General features: G+C 36.6%; 1 protein-coding gene across 1 annotated transcript; it reads left to right on the forward strand.

Moving 5' to 3' along the window:
- Positions 1-269: 269 nt before the first annotated feature.
- LOC140816073 (uncharacterized) lies at positions 270-1,277 on the forward strand. Its single transcript, XM_073175139.1, has one exon. It carries the CDS (start codon positions 270-272, stop codon positions 1,275-1,277), a length of 1,008 nt encoding a protein of 335 aa, XP_073031240.1.
- The last annotated feature ends 21,424 nt before the right edge of the window (positions 1,278-22,701 follow it).

Below are 22,701 nucleotides of genomic sequence, written 5' to 3' on the forward strand. Positions count from 1 at the left end.
TTAAGATTATAAAAAAAAAAAAAAAATCGAGGTCGTTTCAGTTGGTATCAGAGCCAGGTTTTCCCAAAAGGGTTGTGTACTGTCACTTCGAGAAGCTCAAGAAGTCACGCCTCAAATATGTGAGTTTTTACTGTTTTATATTTTATATGCTTAAAATTCTTTTAAATGTTTATATGATACATGTTATACATGTTAGTTGCATGTTGCATGAAGAAAAAAAAAAATTTTAAATGCATGTTGGTTACGTGGTTTGGACGACGTATACAGAGATGCCTCCTAGAAGGAATGTGCTTAGGACTGATGAGGGTAGACAGGAGGAGGATATCCCACAGCCTCCACCTGGTCAGGATGCTAGTGCCCGTGTACTAGCCGGTATGGCCCGTTTCTTTGAGCAACACGTAGGGAATGGAGCAATAGGTAGGCCAGAGCCAGTATATGAGCGTTTCAGGAGGATGCACCCCGATGAGTTCCATGGCACTACTGATCCATTTATGGCTGAGGGATGGATTAGATCATTAGAGGTAATATTTCGTTATATGGACATGGCGGACGCCGATCGCGTTCGATGTACTATCTACCTGTTGAAAGGCGACGCTTCGTTATGGTGGGAGGGAGCGGAGCGAGGAGTGAATATGGCGACTTTGACTTGGGAAGGATTCAAGAGAGTGTTCTATGACAAGTACTTCACCTCCGATGTTCGTTCTAGGATTAAGAGAGAGTTTATGAGTCTCCGTCAGGGGGATTGGACTGTTGCCGAGTTTGTGCAGAAGTTTGATAGGGGCTGTCACTTTATGCCCTTGATTGCCAATGATGCTGCTGAAAAATTACGACATTTTCTAGATGGTTTGAGGCCGACTATCCGACGCGATGTGATACTTGTCGATCCTGCTGATTATACTACCGCCGTTGCCAGGGCTCTTAGAGCCGAGCAGTCATTGAAGGATATCGATTGGGAGATGCAGCGAAAGAGGAACCGTGCTCAGCAAGCTAATCAGAGTAATAAGAAGCCTCATACGGGACCTTCTAAGCAACCAGAACCACCAAAACCACAAGGACAACCACCTAAAGGAAATGTTCCGAAAGGTGAGGAAAAACCACTTTGCAAGGAGTGCAATCGTCCACATTATGGCAAGTGCATGTGGGGCACCTTCAAGTGCTTCAAGTGCGGGGAGTTGGGACACAAGGCTGCGGATTGCACCAAGCCTAGGCAACCCATGACCGGAAGAGTCTATGTGATGCAAGCTACAGAAGATGAGACAGAGCCGACACTACACTGATTTCGAGGTAACCTAGCTGTTTAACATTTTTCTATGCTCTTCTTGCATGAAATGTTAAATTGGGTGATGGGATTTGATTGGGATATTGAAGAACTTAGAGGAAAATAGGATGCATGCGCTACTTGAACTAGACTTAGGAGTCGACATTGAGAATTTTTGGGTTAGAAATGCAAATTTCAAGATTTTGAGGACCGAATCGACGAGTAAGATTCGAGTTAGAGGTTAAGTTTGAGATGGGTAACGGAATTTAAGCTTGCAATCATCAAGTCAAGGAAAATTTCGAGGACGAAATTCAATTTAAGGGGGGGAGAATTGTAACGTCTGAAAAACCAACATACGTAAACCGCATGCATGCAAAATTATTTTAATTGCTTAATTATTTTATTTAATTGCTTTTAAATGCTAGCATGATGTTTATTATATGATTAAATGTATAATTGCATGATTAAATGATTATATGACATGTTTCATGAAAATAAAGATTTTACCCGAATATAAGATAATAGGCAGGGAAAAGGAGATCGGGGACGACCAAGACAAGAATAATTATTTTTCATTAAATAATTGCAAGGCTTCATAATATGATTAAAAATGATTTAAATTTTCTAAAATTGTTAGAGTTCGAATTATTTTACGATTCGAGCTCTATTTTTCCCGGGAAGCCGGTTTTGGGCAAACGAGGAGTTTTAAAAGATCAAAAATATTATTTTATGGAAACTAATTTTATAAAATTTTATTATTAAGTGTTATTGGGCCTAATTTAATTAATTTATGTAGGCCCAATTTCCCATAAGCTTGCAAGCCCAAAACAAGGCCCATTTAACTTGCAAATTAAATTATAAATAAGTGTTTAGGTCTTCAAAACCTAATAATCTAGCCTCCAAACAGCCGAGAACACCTTGCACACACTCACAAGTATTTTAAAAAATAAGGGGAAGAAAAGCTTGTGTTCTTCGTCGCCCGTTCGTCTTTCCTCGCCGACGATTGAAAATTCGAGCGTTATAAACGCAAAGGCACGTTTCCTAAACTCTTTTAACATCATACAAATCATATTATGCATGATTTAATTGTGGATGCAAGAATAAAATAGGTATTCGATAATTTTTACGGTGGAATGTTTATACGACGTTTTTACGTTTTTATGAAAAACGATTTTTAATCCAACGATACGCTGCCAAGGTAGGATGATATATGATTGCAATATAATCAAAACATGATAAAATAAAATAAAAACAAGCTGGAACCGAAAGGGGAGAATTTCAGAGGAAGGTCCGTGAGTTTTTTTTTTTAAAAAAAAGGTGCGTGTATGCTTGGGTTGTTCAAGGGACTCGTTGTGTTGCATGGGGGCTTGGGGCTCGACCAGGGCTGGGGTTGGGTCCTAAGGGTCATGGTCTAGGTCTGGGTTGGGTCCTAGGGTGGCTAGGGTTCGAGTTTGTGGCTGGGGAAGGAGTTTACGCAGGGTGGGGCTCTTCTCGATGTAGTTTTCTGGTGGCCGAGAGATTCCAGGGGCTGGGGCTCGGTTGGGGCTGGGCTAGGTAGTTCATCAGGGTCCTAAGATGATGGGCAGGGGTCGGGCTAGGTGCTGGAGTAGGGGACTCGCTGCTGGTTGGACAAAACATGAGGAAGCGCAGGGAAGCTAAGGACGCGCGCAGGTTGTTTCTGTTTCAGTTGCTTCGTGCGCGGCGTCCAGGGCTTGGGCTGGTCTGGGTAGGGGCTGGCCGTGGTCCAGGGATGGTGAGGGTCGTGTGTGATCGCGGGTGGCTCGGCTAGAAGTGTCCTAGTTGGGTTAGGAATTCTACAGAAGCTAGGAGACTCACTCTCAAAACATGCAGAAAATGGGTCTTCTTTCCAGGAGAATTTGATCGACTTAGGGGCTGGTTTTAGGGGCTGGGCTTTGTCCGTAGGGTGCCTAGATGGGTTGTCTAGGGTTTGGCTCGAGGTGGCTCGGGCGTGGCTCGAGTAAATTGACAGATGGCTCGGTAGGTTCACTAAGGTGTCAATTCCGAAAATTTTAAGACAAAAATTGATCCATGGGTCCACGGGTGTGGCTCATGACTTGGAAGGGTAGAATAAATATTAAAAATGCTATGTTTAAAATTTGGGGTCAAAATAACGAGTTTTGGATTTATTCGGAATTTAATCGCCGCACGAAACGCTAATTAACGAGTTAATTGAAAAGTCTAGTTTTAAGCTTTATAAAATTATGGAAAATTAGGTTTAAGCCTAAATAATTATTAAAAGCCTAAGTTTTCAATTTGGGAATTTTATATTAAGGTTTGGTTTAATTTGGGATTAAAACGCGTTAATACGTCTTATTTAAGGATTAATTTAAAAGTTACCAATTTATGCCAAATAAAAATATGAGAAAATTCATGTAGGCTTAAATAATTATTTATAATAATTCCATGTCATTAAATGCGAGAAAAAGATAAATTTCGAGAATTTTACGTCCAGGGGCAAAACGGTCTTTTTACACTTAGGAAAATACTAAAACGCTTGGCAACGTCCCGAAGGATCAAACTTCACCCAAAATGATATATGATTGAAAGCTTATGATAAAAATGATTTTTATAATATATGATTTATGATGATGATTAAAGCTATTTTTAAATGATTTTTAAAATGATTTATTTATGCTTAAAGTTATTTTAAAATGATTTTACGATTTATGATTTAATTATACCTGAATCATTTTAATGGTTTACTTATGCTCAAAAGATTATTTTAAATAAAAATATGATTTTTAAATGTATGTGGATGCATATGTATTATTTGTTATCTATGTTTAGAACGTGTTGAGTCTTTAGACTCACTAGGTTTGTATGATGCAGGATTTGATTATTTTTGGAGGCGGTGACGATTGAGTCGATCGAGTGCAGCAGTACACACCCGAGGGCCTTTATGTTTCCGCACTAGTTTATTAGATTTATGATTTAAAGATTTATGTTCATGAGTTTAGTAGAGATATTTTTATGCTTTATTTATTATTAGTGATCTTTTCCAATATCGATTTAGGAAGTTTTGGTTAGGAGATGATTTAGGATTTTGTTTTATACACTTGAGATTTAAATGGTTAAATTATTATGATTCATGATTATGTTAAAATATTTTATTAAGTAATTTAGAATTTATGATTTAAGATTATAAAAAAAAAAAAAAAAAAATCGAGGTCGTTTCAAGATTACTCTTCTAATACCTGTAATCTATAACTCAAGAAAACAAGTATATCAATCAATCAATGCAAATATCAATGCAATGAAGTAAAGTATGTGATTTAGGGAAACTCAAGTCTCAGCTGACTCAAGTCCATCTCCCAATACCACATTGACTTATACCTTTGTCTTCATGATCTGACGAAGACGAAGACTCCCTTTCACGTCTGTCCATGTCAATCTGAATTCACAATATCGAATAGACTGTGTCAATCTACAGCTCAATTCAAAGCCTGTTCTGATCAATATCGAATCAAGACACAATCCAATTCATATCGACAATATCACAATATAATCAAAATCAATACTGAGTCTGATCAATATCAATTCACTGATGTTTCGACGGTATAAAAATACAATCTCAGTAACCCCGTCAATCCCAACATCACAGATATAATACAGAAACTCATAATCAATATCAATATCAATACCAAATTCTATATCAATTCTGTACAATCCCGCAATCCCGGCAATACAATCTTGATACAACAAGTCAACAACTCATCTGATCTCAATCTGACTAATATCAATATATCCAGTGATATAGTATAAATCAGATATTAATTCCAGTATCACAAAATCAAGAATACCACAATTCTGATATCAATTCAGTATATTTCAATCGAATCAACTCTGAAAATTCATAACAATTTCATACACAGTCCGTTCTTCAGTCTGACTTCAGATATACGATGTCTACTGTGTCAAGAACAACATATCTAACTCTTATTCAATTTAGAAAATATCATAAATTCAAAACATGTCTAAACGTAGCAAAACTTACGTCCAGTTGTAGTCTACGTTGATAGGAACTCGGTACTGAAGTCGGATTTAAAATCTGACGGACGGATTTTTCGCAAATTAATTTCAAACCTCGGAACTTCAAAACCTTCCCCTCGATTTCTTTTTCCTCTGAAGATTACGTTTACATGTATATATATATATATATACACCCACGCAGCATACGAGAGACCAAGTGGCGAGTTTTGAGTCTGCATGCCGCGCGCATATGCGCGTCCTTGTCTCGCGCATATGCGCGAGACCTACTGGAGTGCTCGCGCATATGCGCGAACACAAGTCGCGCATATGCGCGAGGTCTCCTGCACAATGCGTTGGCTACTGGACATGCCGCGCATGTGCGCGCCTACCCGCCGCGCATGTGCGCGGAAGCTTCTGTCCTATGCGTGCATGCCTCGCGCATCTCGTTGCGCATTTGCGCGACTCGTGTCTCCCTCGCACATATTTCGTGTATTATTCCGTCTTTTCGGGCCACTCCATTCCGTCTATATTTACCGTAATTAATTAATAAATCATTTCAGATTAATTCCAGATTACGGTAATCATACCCAAATCATTTCAGATTACGGTAATTAAATTCTAGGGCATTACAATATGTAACACATAGTTATAGAATTAATATGCAACCCTCGATGAACCAATGGTTGCGGATTCGATCGGGATATTTGAGATGAAGGGACCGTACTGTACGTTAATCATAATCGACTGGTTCTTGCAGGCACTATCAGTGATACCTAGGGGATCATGGGGCGATGCTACTAGACGCTCTTACCATGATCCGATGGGTGCAATCAGAAATGAGTTCTGACATTCTTGATCAAGGTGTTGATGAAAAGAATGGGGCTAACTAGGGTAAGCCCGAATAAAGGATTATGTCCTGAATCACAAAGAGTTGTGAACCCACGGCTAGCTGTATCCCTGAACCATTGAGGGTCACACAAGCACTGGATCGTTTGTTCTCGTTTGAGAGAATAAAATTCAAGGTGTTGAATTTATATTATTATAGTAAATTCAAGTAGTTGAATTTATGATAATTAAATTTTGAGAGAATAAATTCAAGGAGTTGAATTTATAAAATTTTGAGAATATAATTTATTAAACTCAAAAGTTGAGTTTATTAAATATTAAATTTTGGAGGTGATAAAATTCAAGAAGTTGAATTTATAATAAATTCAAATGTTGAATTTATAATAGATTTAATTTATTAAGCTCAAAAGTTGAGTTTATTAAATATTAAATTAAAATTGGTGGGAAGTATGTTTAAGGCTTGTAGGAGTACAAGTCTAATATACTAAATAATTAAAGTTCTTAATGGACTTTGATTAATTAATTAAACTAGTTAGACTAGCCCAATTAATTAATCAAGTCTATTAATGTTAATTATGATTATTATGTTATGACTTAATTATAAAAAAGAATAATCAAGCCATAACCCTAGCACCACAAGACACCAATTTTTGAGAGTTGAGAATAGGAATTCAAAAGACTTTCAGCTATGAGATAGCATGCAATTTTAGAATCTTTTATTGACTTAATTAATTAGATTAATTAAGTTAAGAAATGATTAGAAAATAATAATGATGATTTTGATTTTTAATTTGGAGATAATCATCCGAAAGTTTTTTTTCCTTCCAACAAACATAATCCTCCAAATATATTTAGTTTACTTAATTAATTAGATTAATTAAGTAAAGGATAATTAAAGATTTATTTAGATTTCTTTATTCTCAATTTTTGCATAAGATTCATTGGAGAGTTTCAAGTTTTTGCAAGACTTCTTTTCGGCTCTCCCAATTTGAAAAAAAAAAAAATTAATTTTGTGCTCTCAAAAGTTTTGAACAAAAAGTGTGTTCTATCTCTTCGCAAAAATCTTCTATACTTTCTAGTGCAAGTTAGAAGAGGAACAAGCAATCCGGTCGTGGACATGATTCGAAGCAGATCGAAAAACGTTCGTAGGGATTTACAACAAGAGCTACGTCCGCTAATACCGGAGTAGTTGGTGCCAAGTGAAATTATTCACCAAAGGTATTTTCTAAACGTCCTATGAATGTTTGATTATGAAAACCATACGAGCGCCCAAACAAATATATTTTTATTGTCAAAATAAAATAAAATTTTAAAACTTCTGCTGCGTTTGGGCGTGTAGAAAACCGGGATCCAACAATTATAGCATAAATGAGTGAATATACATATCGATTCAACCGAAGCCAGAAAAATCTAAACAATGAATTAAATTTCAATTGCAAGAATTTTAAAAAAACAAAAAAAATACTACTTGAAAATTTAAATAATTACCATCCACGGGAGAATGAAACAATCTTTGTAGAAATTTTCTTCGATATTTGGTAATTTTATTATTCGATCAATATTATCAACAAACTCTAAATATTGGTTATCATCATTATTCTCCATTGTTAAGGAAGCAAAAGAAGATTACAAAAAGAGTGAAATTATCTAATCAAACTAATGAAATATTATAGGAAAAGTGAATAAATTGTAGGATTGATGAAAGGGCATATTATTCTTAAAAAATATGAAATTATTTAAGAAGGATCAATATTGTAAGAAAGAACATTACATATCAAAAGTGGAGTGTAATTATAAATTTTTGGAGTCTAAATATCATTCTCCATATTTTAGTTTCATATTAATATTTAATTCAATAAATCATATTATTGATCATTCAATAAACAACTCCTCAATTATCGTATCATTCAAATCAAATGGTACCTTAATTAACATGATTCGAAGTCTTAACTACGAAAAAATATTAGTATATACTTCAAAATTTTAAGGTATTTAGTGAAAACCTAATGTCCATTTTCGCTTGTCACCTTTCGTGAAGACCTAATCGGAGTTTAAAGGTTTAGAAATATTATATCTGAACTTTTTTATACTCCACAAAAGTATAGATGTATTAAAAATAGAATTTTGTAGAGTTTTAAAAGGTAATATTGTATTTAAACTTGACTTTTTGAAACTCTATAAAAATCAATAGCCATCTAAAAAGTCAATATATTTCCAATAACTTAATAAAATTCATTAGTACAAATCATGAGAACTTAGGTGTAACTACTACAAAAAGCAAAACATTCTCCACCACTCACGTCTAGGGGTGAGAGTCGTGTTAATTCAGTTACCGATGGACGAAATCAACCTTTTTTATGCTATCAAACTGAATCGAATTTGAAACGTCTATTATTCTTTTTTCTTTAAAAGTACAAGGAATTTTTATATTTTTTTAAATAAAAGCTTCGGCCAAACTACCATATACACACATATATATTTTAAAAATATTTTTTCACCATTTAAAATAAATACAACCAAATATTATTTTAAAATTCAAAAGAACTCAATTCAAAACGTAAAATCGTAAATTATCAACCATACTTAAATTTAATATTTTGTCAAAATAAAGCATAAACTATTAAATCTCTCAAAACCTTTCAAAAACATCATAAGTCATAAAAATCTTTGAAGTAATGTAAATCATAAACTTAATTTAATTGCGAAAAACTAGTGTTGTTCATCGGGTTTGTGTGCATCTTCAGTCCAGCAAGATCAACCATCAAGTCCCTCGTTAACATCAACATCATACTCACCTACATCGATCACACCTAGTGAATCTATTGACCCAGCAAACCTTAACCATGCTAACAAGTAATACATATACAATCACATGCAATAATGAAAATATTTTTATTTAAAATAGCATTCATGAACATACATAGACTTAAAATTTTTTCCTTTCATCATATATATTTTTCTTTTCATCATATGCGTATACATTTTTATTTTATTGAATTCGGATCGTTAGTTGTGACTTTCGTATCAGCTGAAGATTGATGGATTCATCTATGTGCAACCACATTACTGGGCGGCGGAGACATCAGTGACACTCTCACGGTCAAATGAGCCTTGTCCTTACATAACATGATAATCATCGTATTAGTCACAATCACTTCACTTCTTTCAACTTTTCTTATTTCCATCACTCATATAAATTCAAGCATATATAAATCAATTTTTCTTTTAAACCAAGCATGACACATGTCTTTTAGCATTAACGTTTCATCATATAATTTCATAAACATTTAAAATAAACATATTAACATTATTTATAGCATTCAGAGTACTGCCAGGACGTCTAACAATTTTTAAGTGTAAAATGAACGTTTTACCCCTATAAGCATAACTTTTATTTCTCCCTAGACCTCGAAACGACGTCCCAATTCATTCCAAACTTTAACTATTACCTTAAAATACTCACTTAAATATTCATTAGGCTTAAAATTTAGGTTTTCGATAATTTCTTCGATTCATTTTTAAACTTAGACGTTCATCTCGATTTTGACTCGTATTGACTTGAAACTTAACCAAACTTCAAACAAAGCTTAATAACACCTAAATAAACCATATTCAACCCAAACCAAACCAATTAAGACCCTCGAACCAGCCTAGAACTCCCTCTGAATTTCGGCCTCTATTTTTATTTTTCTGAAACCCTAGTTAACATGCATGCACCCTTCGACCCTAGCTCTCTAGCAACAAGATCAGGCCTCCCCCTAGGCCACCCGCTCAGGACCCTAACCAAACCCTAGGCAACCTACTGGACTGAACTAATCACGCCTAGAAGCCGCAGCCCTCAAAATAGATCTCATGCATTCGCAAGCTCTCCCTACTCCACGCGATCCTCAAGTACTTCGGACCACCCCTTGTGCAGCCCCCTTAGGACCATCATCCAACACTCGTAGGACTCCTAACCAAGCCCTAGCAGCAGCTACAGCCGTCGCTCTCAAGGAAAGCCCTAGCCGAAGAGTCCTAGTCTCACAAGATTCCTATTTTCGAGCAACTTCTTCGTCCTTCATGTCCAGCGCTTGCATCAACTTGTCTAGGCCCTTAAACCCTCTTAAATGTGTCCCTTACCATAGCCCTATGATGACAGCCCCTTCATGCATCATTAACACAAGTTTTGGATCATGAAATCATGAGTTTTTGACATAGCATGACATAAAAACTAAAATTAATGCAAGGCAACATGTTTTTCATGCAAACTTATTAGGATCGGGAAAGAGTTTAGAGGGAGGGTGAATGAACTCTTTCAAATTTTCTCCTTTAAAAGGTTGATTTCAACTTTTTTTATGCTGTTGAAAATTCTTCTCAAGCGATTGGGAATGTGAGCCACTATTAAGTGCCGAAAACGGTTCACAATCTCCAATAAATACTTAAACACGTTAACATGCTTAATCAACAAATAGAGACTTGAAAAGTAAGTGCTTGCGAGAAGTAAAAAGACACTAGGTTTTTTATGGATGTTCGGAGAATAAATACTCTACGTCACCCTTTCTTCCTCTTTAGGAAGGATTCCACTAAAAGACTTTGGCTTAACAAATTCTTTACAACAGCCCACTCCAATCATGACTTATCATACTGCCTGTTTTGGAACTCTTAGTTATCACTTTACACTTCTGGATTTTTAGGAACACTCAGTACACCAGACACCAAGACTTAATCAAATAACCAAAAGGTTATTGATATAAATAAATAATTTGGTTTGAGTAGCACAAAGATGATCCTTATATTATCGAGGTTATTTATGTTTATGGCGTGCTGATTGAGCGATGAAGTGTGTAGAATTTTGATAGCGCTCTTGGGTTTTTAGAGTATGCAAGCTAGCGATGATTTTTCAGCTGTGAATGAAGTTTTTTTCTGCTAGAATACTTCTCTGTTGATATAGCCGATTTTCTTAACGGCCGGGAAAGACAAGCAACATTAACCTGATCCTTTGAACAGATGTGTTGTTGTCGACTTTATGAGCATTAATTATTCTTCAATAAACGCATTTAATGTTCCTTTTGCTCAGCATAGTTCTGAAGCACTTTTCTTGAGGAGTTCCTTTTATAGTAACTGTTTTTAGCATCAGAACTTGAAGTTTATACTTGATCTTCCTTTTCTGGCATAGAGACATAAATGCAGATCATTCTTTGGACTGGTGTAAGGATAAGTTGACTTCGAGGCGGTGTAATACTTTGAATGTGTAGAGCCGGTCAGAGAATGTCTTTGAGCAATAAATAGTTCTCTTTAATGATCCGGTTCTGAGGAAGATCATCTACGTCAAAGCTTATTTTTATTCAGACGATTGAATTTGCCAGCGGTCTAAAAAATTTAGGCGGTTTAGACTTCTTGAGCTTTATTTTGTTTGAAATATATTCCTTATGTTGAGCTGGGCGGTTGAACAGACACCTGTTACAAATATGAAACACAGCTGTTTCCATGTTGTCTTGATTTTGTCATACACCAAAATTCTTCGGAAATAATAAATTTTTAACAATTTTCCCCTTTCTGGTGATGAAAAAAACCCAGCTGCAAGGCTCTAAAACACAATGATTTTTAAGGAGATATATAAGAGCTAAAATATTGTATTTTATTAAGTAAATGAAATTACAATTTTCAAAATAACCAACTTAATGTTTCTTTTGACCTGAACTTTGTTCTATTGCTTTGGCCATGTCTTCCTTTTCTTTAATCTCATGCAATTCTTTCATTACAGATAATTCTGCTTCTTGAATTACCTTTTGCCGCTTTCTTTCCCCCTTTTTGACATTACCATGAACAAGGAACTCCATAATTTCCGCAAGTTGAGCACCTTGGGCATCGATACGTTGTTCTAGATTTGTTTGAAGACGAGTTATTTGTTCTGATAGGCCAAGGCATATGTTTAGATGTGTAGAATTATGTTTTGCTTGCTAGAGGGAAACACTTGTTTTCAGGGTGGAAAAATATTTGCAGAGATCAGAATTCATTGTTTGAAAGGCCTCCTTTAGATCAAAATGTTTGCGATTTAGAGCCAGAATGGATTGATACATAGTGATAAGTCTGGTCAGAATCTGATGTTCGCAATTTTCTTCTAAGAATTCTTGTTCTCCAAGTTCACCTTGATCAGATAATATCCTGTTCTTGAAAGAGACCAGTTGAGAGGAAGATGGTTTACCAGCAGAATTTGATGGCTCGGGCTCATGGAATTCAGCCGTTATTGCCTCAATGATTTGGTCAATATCTTCTGTCGAAGCTGAGGGTTTAGAGCCGGTGACTTCTGGTTCATCTGGTTTTGCTGATGGAGGACGAGGTGGAGGTGAATGAGTAGTCATTGATGAAGTTGTCAATTCGGCTACCTGTAACTCTTTGGGAGAGGTCATCACTGGTCCTTGGAGAACGGTTGGATTATCATCAGTGAAAGGGGCTTTTGGGGAAACCGATTTCTCTTTAAATGTGGCAGCTTCATCAAAGTCAGATAAAAACTTTACTGCCTCGTCGACAGAAAGAGTTTGGTCTTCTAAAGGATGAACCAGAGGCGGTTGAGCAGAAGCATTAGTGTCAGAGATTGTGTGTGAAACAGATAGGAGGGCTGGAGCAATATGATGGCATTGTTGGTCAGCACTGGAAATGTCCTTCGTGATATTTTCAGAGGGAGGTAAAGTGTTCTCCTCATGATTCAATTGAGCGGTTTCGGTAAGTATTCCTGGAGATGAAGGCTTAGTTCTCGAACCGGATGATGTAGATGAATGATCCTGAATGGTAGATGTATCTTTGAGCTGTTCCGAACATGGGTCTTTATGTAGTTCCAATGTTGAGTCAAGCTTACTCTGTTCTGTAACTGCTGGAAGATGAAGATCATGTCGCTTTAGAGCAACAATCGTAGCAAGCGATAAGGCATCCATCTCAAGTTGAGAGATACCGGCTGAATCATCCTCTCCAGTAGGGCAGAAGGGATCAAAATTTTTCCTTATTTAATTGAATGATGGCTCGGATAGTACTTTCTTTCATCTAAATCATTGAGTAAAAGGTTACAACGGTTCGATATTGAATCCATTGATCAAACATTTCTATCTTCTTCTGAATGGCCTCATTGACACGTTCACTGGTGAGGACTATGGTTGTATGTACCGAATTGCTTTTTGGTGGATTTTTGATCATGACTTGTTTACCCTTGTCTGTGGAGAGAATAATAGGAACTCCTGAGTAAGAGGACTCAATCTCTGTTTCAGTAATTTGAATTACACGTAGCTTTTTGGTGGGGACTGCGGGGATCGAGGAAGGGATTAGTGGTGCAGAAAGATGTTTAACCAGTTTGATCTTCGTTGTTTTTTTTATTTTCAGTCCGTTTTTTCGTGAAAACTTGAGAGACAGGAATGTCGTCCTTGGATTCATCATCGGAACTGGATTTTAAGATCAGCTTCCTCTTAGTTTCTTTGGGAGTGGAAAAAGTCTTTGATTTCTTTTTTTGTTTCACAAATTCTACCCTAGTCTCGGTTTTGATGGAGACTATTTCCTCATCAGCAGGTCGATTTTTCTTGATGAATTTTTCAACCGTTACCCAGTTGAACAGCTTGGTCTCTCCAACTTCAGTCATATCAACCGGTTGAACCCTTGCATCAATCAGCACGTGGAATATTTGAACCGCAAAGCCTTGCGATTCGTTTTATTTCTTGATCATAGCTACCAATGTCTTGAATAGAACATCAGACCAGTTGATCCGCAGTTCAGATGAGAACGTGGCCATAACAAGAAATTTCTCTAAATTTATCTTGTCATATGCACCAGCCTTGGCAAGAATTCTTTTTGCCACAACATCAGCCAACAGTCTGAATTCGATATTCAAATCGTGTTTTTGACAGGTTGGAGATGAAATCAGAGAGTTTGTGATTGAGAAGGTACTTTGCCAAATGTCAATATTTCCTTCTGGAAGTATGGAAAAATCAGTAATTCCAGCCGCGGGTAAGTTGAACAAATCAGCAAACATCTTCTGGGTGAATTGGAGGTTTTGTTTTGAAAAATACAGACAATTTCTCCGTTTTTCATGCATGCAGAATCGAAGAATTCCTTCAATAATGTGTCGGAGTAATTGTAGCTGCAACCCAGAAAAGAACGAAGCCCAGAATGTTCTAACATACGAAACATGGCTTGCATAGGCTTGTTGGGCATGGCAAATACTGATGCGAAGTTAACAGCAAATGTGTTTTGAGCAATGGAGGCAGCCATAATCTTGATTGACAGAGAAAGATCGAGATAAACTCTTGCAAGATGAGCATAAACGCAATCGAGTATGATAATAGCAAGGTAAAACTAAGAATGCTGCAATTTTTTATTATGTATTTTTGGTTCAGAGAATCACAAGTCAGTCCACGTGGAGGACTGTTAGTGGAGGAATTTTTGAAAGTTTTGAAAAATTTTGGACGGCGGTAAAATCATTGATTTCAAATTTCAAAAAGATAACCGTCACGTAAATCAGTGGCAGTCGAAGAGTTTAAGTAATTTTTACGAAATGACGTGGAAGTAACGTGTCCCAAAAAAAATTAACCGGATGAATAATGTGATTAGAGAGGAAGTGGTTGAGAAGTCTATTTATTTATTTACTTAACCAATGTGTCCCCTAAACATGTGAATTAAAACTATTCTTGGGAGATGAACCTGCGGTAGCTTTGACAGAAAGCTTCTTCAAACCCTCGTGTCAGTCATAATGAGAGAGACCTTTCGTATGGTTCTTATCTATAAATACAGATCGAGCGGTTGGTTACACAATTACTTGAAATACAAAATAGATAAAATCAGGATGGCTAAGGAAAGCAGTTCAAGCGAGTTAGACTTAGCAGAGGCATTCATGGAATCGATTGTTGCCTCCCGCAAAGCAGCTTTGGAGGACACCGTCTTTGAGAAGACGCTGTCAACCATGACTAAGGTCCAGGAGCTTCAGTCCTCTCTCAAGGGAGCACTAGTTGCTACCCTCAAAGGTGTGGCAACTCTGAAGAAATATCAGCGATGCCTCCGCGTAGCTAATACTGCAGACGTCTTCTCTGAGGACGGCATCTACCTCCTCATGCTCTTAAAGGAGCAGAGGGCTCTGAGAAGGATTGCCTTCTCATAGAACTTTTTGCGCACCTCCATCGGAGGGATGACCGCCTGGTTTGCCTAATGGAGGAGGGTGGTTAAGGAAGAAATCTTTTTTGTGCGCGCCCGCTTGAATTAATGTAATTTCCTATTACGTATTACTTATTGTCTTTTTGTCTAATTTTTTTATTTCCTGCATTACAAACTGAAACACAAAAAAGAAGTAATCATATTAAGATAAATCAATTAATCCAAGCTTATTTTGGAAATGTGAACACTTAGCCTCTGGTAGTGGTTTTGTGAAAACATCGGCCATTTTTTGATCGTATGAACATATTCAAGCCGAATTTCTTTCTTCATGACATGTTCTCGGATGAAATGGTGTATGATGTCAATGTGTTTTGTTCGAGAGTGCAAAACTGGGTTTTATGTGATTGCTATTGCGTTGTTGTTGTCGCAAAAGATAGGAGATTCAGTAGCTTGGATTCCATAGTCTTTCAATTGTTGTTGTATCCACAGCATCTGAGCACAATAACTTCCAGCCGCAAGGTATTCTGCTTCATCAGTTGATGTAGCAATTGACATCTGTTTCTTACTAAGCCATGATATTAGTTTTCGCCTAAGAACTGACATGAACCGCTCGTACTTTTCCTGTCGATTTTGCATCCAGTATAATCTGTGTCTGAATATCCTACAAGATTAAGACTTGAATTTTTGGGATACCAAAGACCCACATTATTAGTACCTTTAAGATATTTAAGTATGCGTTTAGAAGCAATAAAATGAGATTGCATAGGTTAGCTTGAAACCGTGCACATAAACATACATCAAACATAATATCCAGTCGACTTGCAGTCAAATATAGTAAAGAACCAATTAATCCCTTGTACATTTTTGTATTCACAGAGATTCCCCCTTCATCTTTATCCAATTTGATTGATGAACTAATTGGGCTGGTGGCTTGAGAGCAATTTTCCATGCCGAATTTCTTTAGCATATCTCGAGTGTATTTAGTTTGATTGGTAAATATACTATTTTTGGACTGCTTGACTTGGAGTCCTAAAAGGTAATTTAATTCGCTCATCATGCTCATTTCAAATTTCTCCTGTATTATCTTAGAGAATCTCTCACATAGCTTAGGGTTAGTTGATCCGAAAATAATATCGTCCACATATATTTGTACAAATAGTGAGTGATCATTTTTTGAGAATTTAAACAAAGTTTCGACCGTTCCAATTGAGAAACCATGCTCAAGAAAGAATTTGGTTAATGTGTCATACCATGCTCTCGGAGCCCTCTTTAATCCAAACAGTGCTTTGTCAAGTTTGTAAACATAATCAGGGAGAGTGTGATTAACAAAGCCGGGTGATTGTTCTACATGAACTTCCTCATTTAACAACCCATTTAAAAATTCAGATTTAACATCCATTTGATATACTTTGAAATCCTTTAATGCTGCAAAAGCCAGAAATATTCTAATAGCTTCTAACCTGGCTACTGGGGCAAATGATTCATCAAAGTCTATACCTTCCTCTTGTCTATAGCCTTGAGCTACTAGTATAGCCTTGTTTCTTATGATTAAACAGTTTTCATTCATTTTGTTCCTAAATACCCATCTAGTTTCAATCACATTAGTATTATTAGGCCGAGAGACTAGATGCCAAACTTTACTTCTTTCAAATTGATTAAGTTCCTCTTGCATGGCCTCTATCGAATTTGTGTCGAGTAATGCATCACCGATTTTCTTAGGTTCTATCTGAGAAACAAACGCAACATGCATGAATTCATTGATCATTTGATTTCTAGTTCTAAGAGGAGCAGTAGGGTTACCGATGACCATCTCGAGTGGATGATTCCCATTGGAGACATGGTCCACATGGATTTGGCTTGGTTGGTTGAATGATTTCATCTTCTTGCTCCAGTGCTTCTTTTTCTATTTGTATATTTTTAGTTTTTTGGTTGTCCTCTGGTTCGTTCATCTATTGATTTTGTTCTTGAACGGTTGGATTTTCCTTTGATATGATTTCACCTGTTTTTCTCAGATTTACCTTGTAACGCCCCAGATTCGATGACTGTCCTCACTGTACCAAGACGTGTCTTTCCAGCGTGCTTATGTCCTCACTCACACGCACCCTGAGAAACTTCCCAGGAGGTCACCCAAATCAAAATTGCCCCAAGTCAAGAACGCTTAACTTTTTAGTTCTTATGTGATGAGCTACCGAAAAGAAGATGCACCTTCGTGATATGAGTAGTACCAATAAAATCTTTTAATCCCTCTTCAATTGTACAGTCCATTACATTGAACAGTCTCGGAATCCATCTCATTCCGGTGTGAGATCGGTTCATTCATGTTCCCTCCACCTAGAAGCCTGACAGGAGCCGCTCATTGTCCGTGCAACCTCATGGCACCGGCGATCACCCCCCGCCCTCTTCAGCCCCGGGCCTCACATACCTCATTATCACTGCTGGATTCAAGGTTAGTAGCATCAAGATTATTTATTAAATTATTTATGCTGCTACTACTATTGCCATGACATATAGAAGATTCATCAAATACAATATGTATGGATTCTTCAACAGTGAGAGTTCTTTGGTTATGAGCTCTGTATGCTTTGCTCATTGATGAATATCCTAAAACGATACCATTATAAGCTTTTACATCAAATGCGGTGAGATGTGTTTTGCCATTAATATGAATGAAACACTTAAAACCAAAAATGCGAAAGTATCCAACTTCTGGCTGCTTGCCGGTCTAGATTTCATATGGAGTCTTTTCATGATTTTTATTGATCATGGACTGGTTTTGAGTGTAACAGGCTGTGTTAATGGCTTCTGCCCAAAACCTTTGTGAAATACTATATTCGGCCAGCATGGTTCTAGCTGCTTCCTTCAATGTGCGGTTTTTTCTTTCAGCTACTCCGTTCTGTTGAGGTGATCTTGCAGCTGACAATTCTTGTTTTATGCCATGATCTTCAAGATAGGATGACAGGAATTGGTTCAGAAGTTCAGTTTCTCTGTCACTCCTGATTCTGTCAATTGCTTCAATTTTCTCATTTTCAAGTCTTTTGAGCAGTTTGATTAGTTGGGCGGGGTTTGATCTTTGGAGATTAGAAATGTTACCCATGTAAATCTAGAGAATTCATCAATTGCTACAATAGTATATTTCTTTCCCCTAAGCTCATCACAGGTATTTGTCCAAACAAATCCATATGAAGAAGTTCCAGACATCTTGCTGATGAGTTTCGACCTTTGCTTTTGAATGTTGAGCGGACTTGTTTATCTAATTGACAGGCATTGCAAATTCTATCTCTGGCAAAGTCAATGTTAGGCAAGCCAGATACCAGTTTAAGTTTGCTAATGGTAGCCATGGATTTAAAATTGAGTTGATTGAGTCGCTTATGCCAAAGCCAATTTTTATTTTCATTTAAGGCAATAAAGATGGTAGGTGCATTAAGATAATCATAATTCCATTTTACTTTATATGTATTTTTCTCTCTATGACCAGTTAACATGATATTATCAGCAGTGGTTTTAACAATGCATATGAGTTTTTGAAACTCAACGGTGTAACCATTGTCACATTGTTGGCTTATGCTTATCAGGTTATAACATAGATTTTCTACAAGAAGCACATCTTTAATGATAACTTTGCCGTGAATAATCTTACCTTTACCCACAGCTCTACCTTTAGAATTATCACCGAAGGTGATTGTTGGACCTCTTTAGTTGACTACTTCTGATAAAAAATCTTTGTTTCCAGTCATGTGTCTAGAACAACCACTATCTAGGAACCAGATGGATTCCTCCAACTCCTTTTTCTTTGATGCCTGACATTATTGAAATAAAATATTGGTACATTTTTCTATTTGGGTCCTGAGTTTATTAGTCCTTTAGAAATCCACACTTAAATTATCCTGAAGGATTTTTCAAGATGTGTCCTAAGATGAGTGCTGTTATGTGCATAATCAGGTGGTGTATGCAGTGACTTTCTTCTGGCCCAAACTGAACCGTTGTGAACGGTTGTCTTTGGCCTGTGTCTGAGCCATGATCGGTTGGATTTATCATTCTCAATTTCAACGTATCCTAAACCACATCGCCTTAGATTATTTTCAAGATTTACATTCTGAGTGGCTTGATCTTCAGTCTTATCATGTTCATATACCATACTAGATCTAACCAATTTAACTGGTTTTAAACTGTCTTTTTTTAGCGGTTGAGTTGGTGCTCCAGAAGTGCTGCATTCATTAATGCTAACCTAGTCTGGTTCTGTCTCTGACCGGTTTCTGCATCTCATGCATCATGTTAAGAGAAATAGAGGACTTGTTCCAAGTGTTGACTCTGTTTATCAACCGTTTATTTTCTTTTAACGTGGCATGGAACAATCTTTGCAGGTCATCACTCTCAGCTGTTAGCAGACTTAGCTTTACTCTTAAACTGTCAACCTCTTTTTAATGTGAACAGCTAGAGAGAGTCAACTTGTTTTCCAAGTTTTGTTTTTCTGCTTTAGCTTCATTGAAATGCTATGATAGCCTTTTAAACTCATTTACCATGTCATTTAGCGCGGTGACAAATCTTCTCGTGTAAATTCATCACAGTTAAAGTCAAATACCATCTCATCGGTAGATTCTTGATCTTCTTTGGCCATGAGACCTTTTATTGTCTCATCTTCGCATTCACTTGAAGATTCTTCAGAGATGGATTTTTCTGACTCTGATTCAGCCCATTTGCCTTTATCTTCTTCTGCAACTAAAACTCGCTGATTCTTCTTTTTAATGAATCTTTTGTTGTCTTTAACCCATCTTCTGTCACTTGATTTCTTTTCATATTTTCTTGGCATGTTGCATTCTACAATAAAATTTTCTTTCTTTTCACAGTTAAAGCAAGCTTGACCATCATCAGTATGGTCTTTATTAAGTGAGGTTTATTCATCTGTGATTGATTCTTACACATGAATTTGCTGATTTTTTTTTAACAAATAGAGACATGACTTCATTACTTAATTGCGACCGATTTCTTACTTGTGGACTCTTCGACTGGAAGAGTCACTGTGGTAGCTGTAAAGGACTTCGTTTGTTGAGAGGTCGATGGTTTTTCTTCAGTTCATTCCAAGCTCAAACTCATACGCTTTAAGGTCGGCAAAGAGATCATGGAGTTCCAGCTTGTTCATATCTTTAGATTCTCGCATTGCTATAGTCTTTACGTCCCACTCTCTGGGAAGAGCTCGCATAACCTTTAAAGCAATTTCTCGGTTAGAATATTCTTTACCTAATGAAATGAGTTAGATGATAATACTGCTGAACCGTTCGTCAAATTCTGCCAGAGTTTCTCCTAGCTTCATTTTTGCATTATCAAACTTTTGGATGGCAACAATCAACTTGTTTTCTTTTGTCTGATCATTGCCTTCACATAATTGAGTGATTTTTTCCAATATTTCCTTAGCAGTAGTGCAAGTCTTGATTTTGGCAAACATATTTTTTGTCCAGAGTCTTGTAGGGATGTCTTTTGCAATGTTGTCCAGATTTGTCTTCTTTTTGTCCTCAGCTGTCCATTCGGATCTGTGTTTTTTTGCCATCTGAGGAGCACCTTCGGTTGTGGCGGCAGCTGTATTTACTTTCAGGATTTTCATCGGCCCATTAATGATAATATACCACATATCGTCATCTTGGGCTGCTAGATTTGTCTGCATACGAATTATTCAATCATCATAATCTTGTTTAGAAAACATCAGAATTTTGTTGAAAGATGCCATAAGTGAAACGTCTGCTAATTCGTTTTCTTAAAAAGTGCTATGATTTTTTTTTCTTACATATATATAAATACTTTGAAAATACAGTTTTAAAAATAATCAATCAACTAACATTCAAAAATCAAAGGGAAATATTTTAAATTGTAAAACCGTCAAAGGTTTTACCAAATCTAAAAGCATTATTTGAAAAGTGTAGCTCATACTAAACCTCTCAAAATCTCTCAAAAAGCATAAATAAAAGTCTTAAAATCTTTAACATAATTATAAGTGCGTAAAATAGAAGAGATGGTCCTCGGGTTATGTGCACCTCCAGTCCAGTCAGGTCAACCATCAAGACCTCTCATATCATAATTATTTATATCACCTGAATCAATCACACCTAGTAAGTCTAAAGACTCAACACATTATATTCTTGATAAAAAATAATACGTAATACAGATCACGTACAATAGTGAAAAATACTTGTACTTAAAATAACATTTTCATATTAATGCATAAACTTTAAACATACACATTTTCATAAACATGTAAAATAATAAACATTTTGATATCATCATAAACATATACATATCATCATCAACATATATGTATTCATATTCATGTTCGTGTTTTGTCGAATTCAGATCGTTGATTGTGACTTTCGTGTTTGTATACGTGTTTGGCGATGGGTCCATCTACATGTAACCACAGTACTGGGCAGAAGGGACACCAGCGATACTCTTACCGATCAACTGGGCCTTGGCCTTACATATTAACATATCATCGTATTCGTATTCATATCTGTATCCAAGGAAACACGATCGTCGAGCTCCCATTGGGATCATAATCCTCACGATATTTCCAACATATTATCCTATTTAGTCACAATCTCTTCACGTCCTTTAACATGTTATCATCACTTAATAAAAATCATGCATATACGTATCGTTTTTCTTTTAAAACCAAGCATGCAACATATCTTTTAAATGTCCAATAATTAAACCATAAAAATCCATGAACATTTATAAATCATAATTTAACATATAAAAATTCATAAACATTTGAAATAATCATATTATCATATAAAACAGCATTCAGAGTATCGCCATGATGTTTACTAATTTTCAGGTGTAAAATGACCGTTTTACCCCTAGACATAAAATTTCTCGATTTTGACTTCTTCTTAATTTCGTTGACTGTAACATATCCCAAATAATTATTTAAGCCTAAATAAAAATTCTCATAATTTTATTTAGCTTAAATACTAGACTCTTTTATTAATTCGTAATTAGTCGTTTTGAAGGCGTTTTAATCCCGAAAAATTCCAAACTTTAATATAAAATTCTCAAATTTAAAAATTAGACTTTTTATATTATTTTAGCCCTCGTGAACCACGACCCGACCCCTGTGAGCTGTGTTTCAATTTATTTTAACTTTAAAAACCCTAACTTGACGCATAAAAGTTCACCTCGAGCCATGGTCCGATTTCCTCGAGCCACCCTCGAACCATGCTGGACCAAACCCTGACCAAACCCTTTGGACACCCTCCTAGAACCCTAGGAACCAATTGACCAGACCCCAGCCACAGAACCGAAGCTAGCCACCCTAAGTGCTGCAGCCGAGAACTCCTACAATGCATGGACTCTACGCTTTTGTATCTAGGACCCTAGCCATCAACCTAACCCCTGAACCAGCCTATTGTGAACCCACCTAGGACCCTAAGGAGTCAACCTAACCCAGCCCACAGCCACCTGGCCGAGCCACCCAACCCCTGCAAGCCTGCACACCACGCGCACGATGCATG

This window comes from Primulina eburnea, chromosome 16 (genome assembly GCF_022965805.1).
Source record: "Primulina eburnea isolate SZY01 chromosome 16, ASM2296580v1, whole genome shotgun sequence".
In the NCBI taxonomy this organism is placed as follows: domain Eukaryota; kingdom Viridiplantae; phylum Streptophyta; class Magnoliopsida; order Lamiales; family Gesneriaceae; genus Primulina; species Primulina eburnea.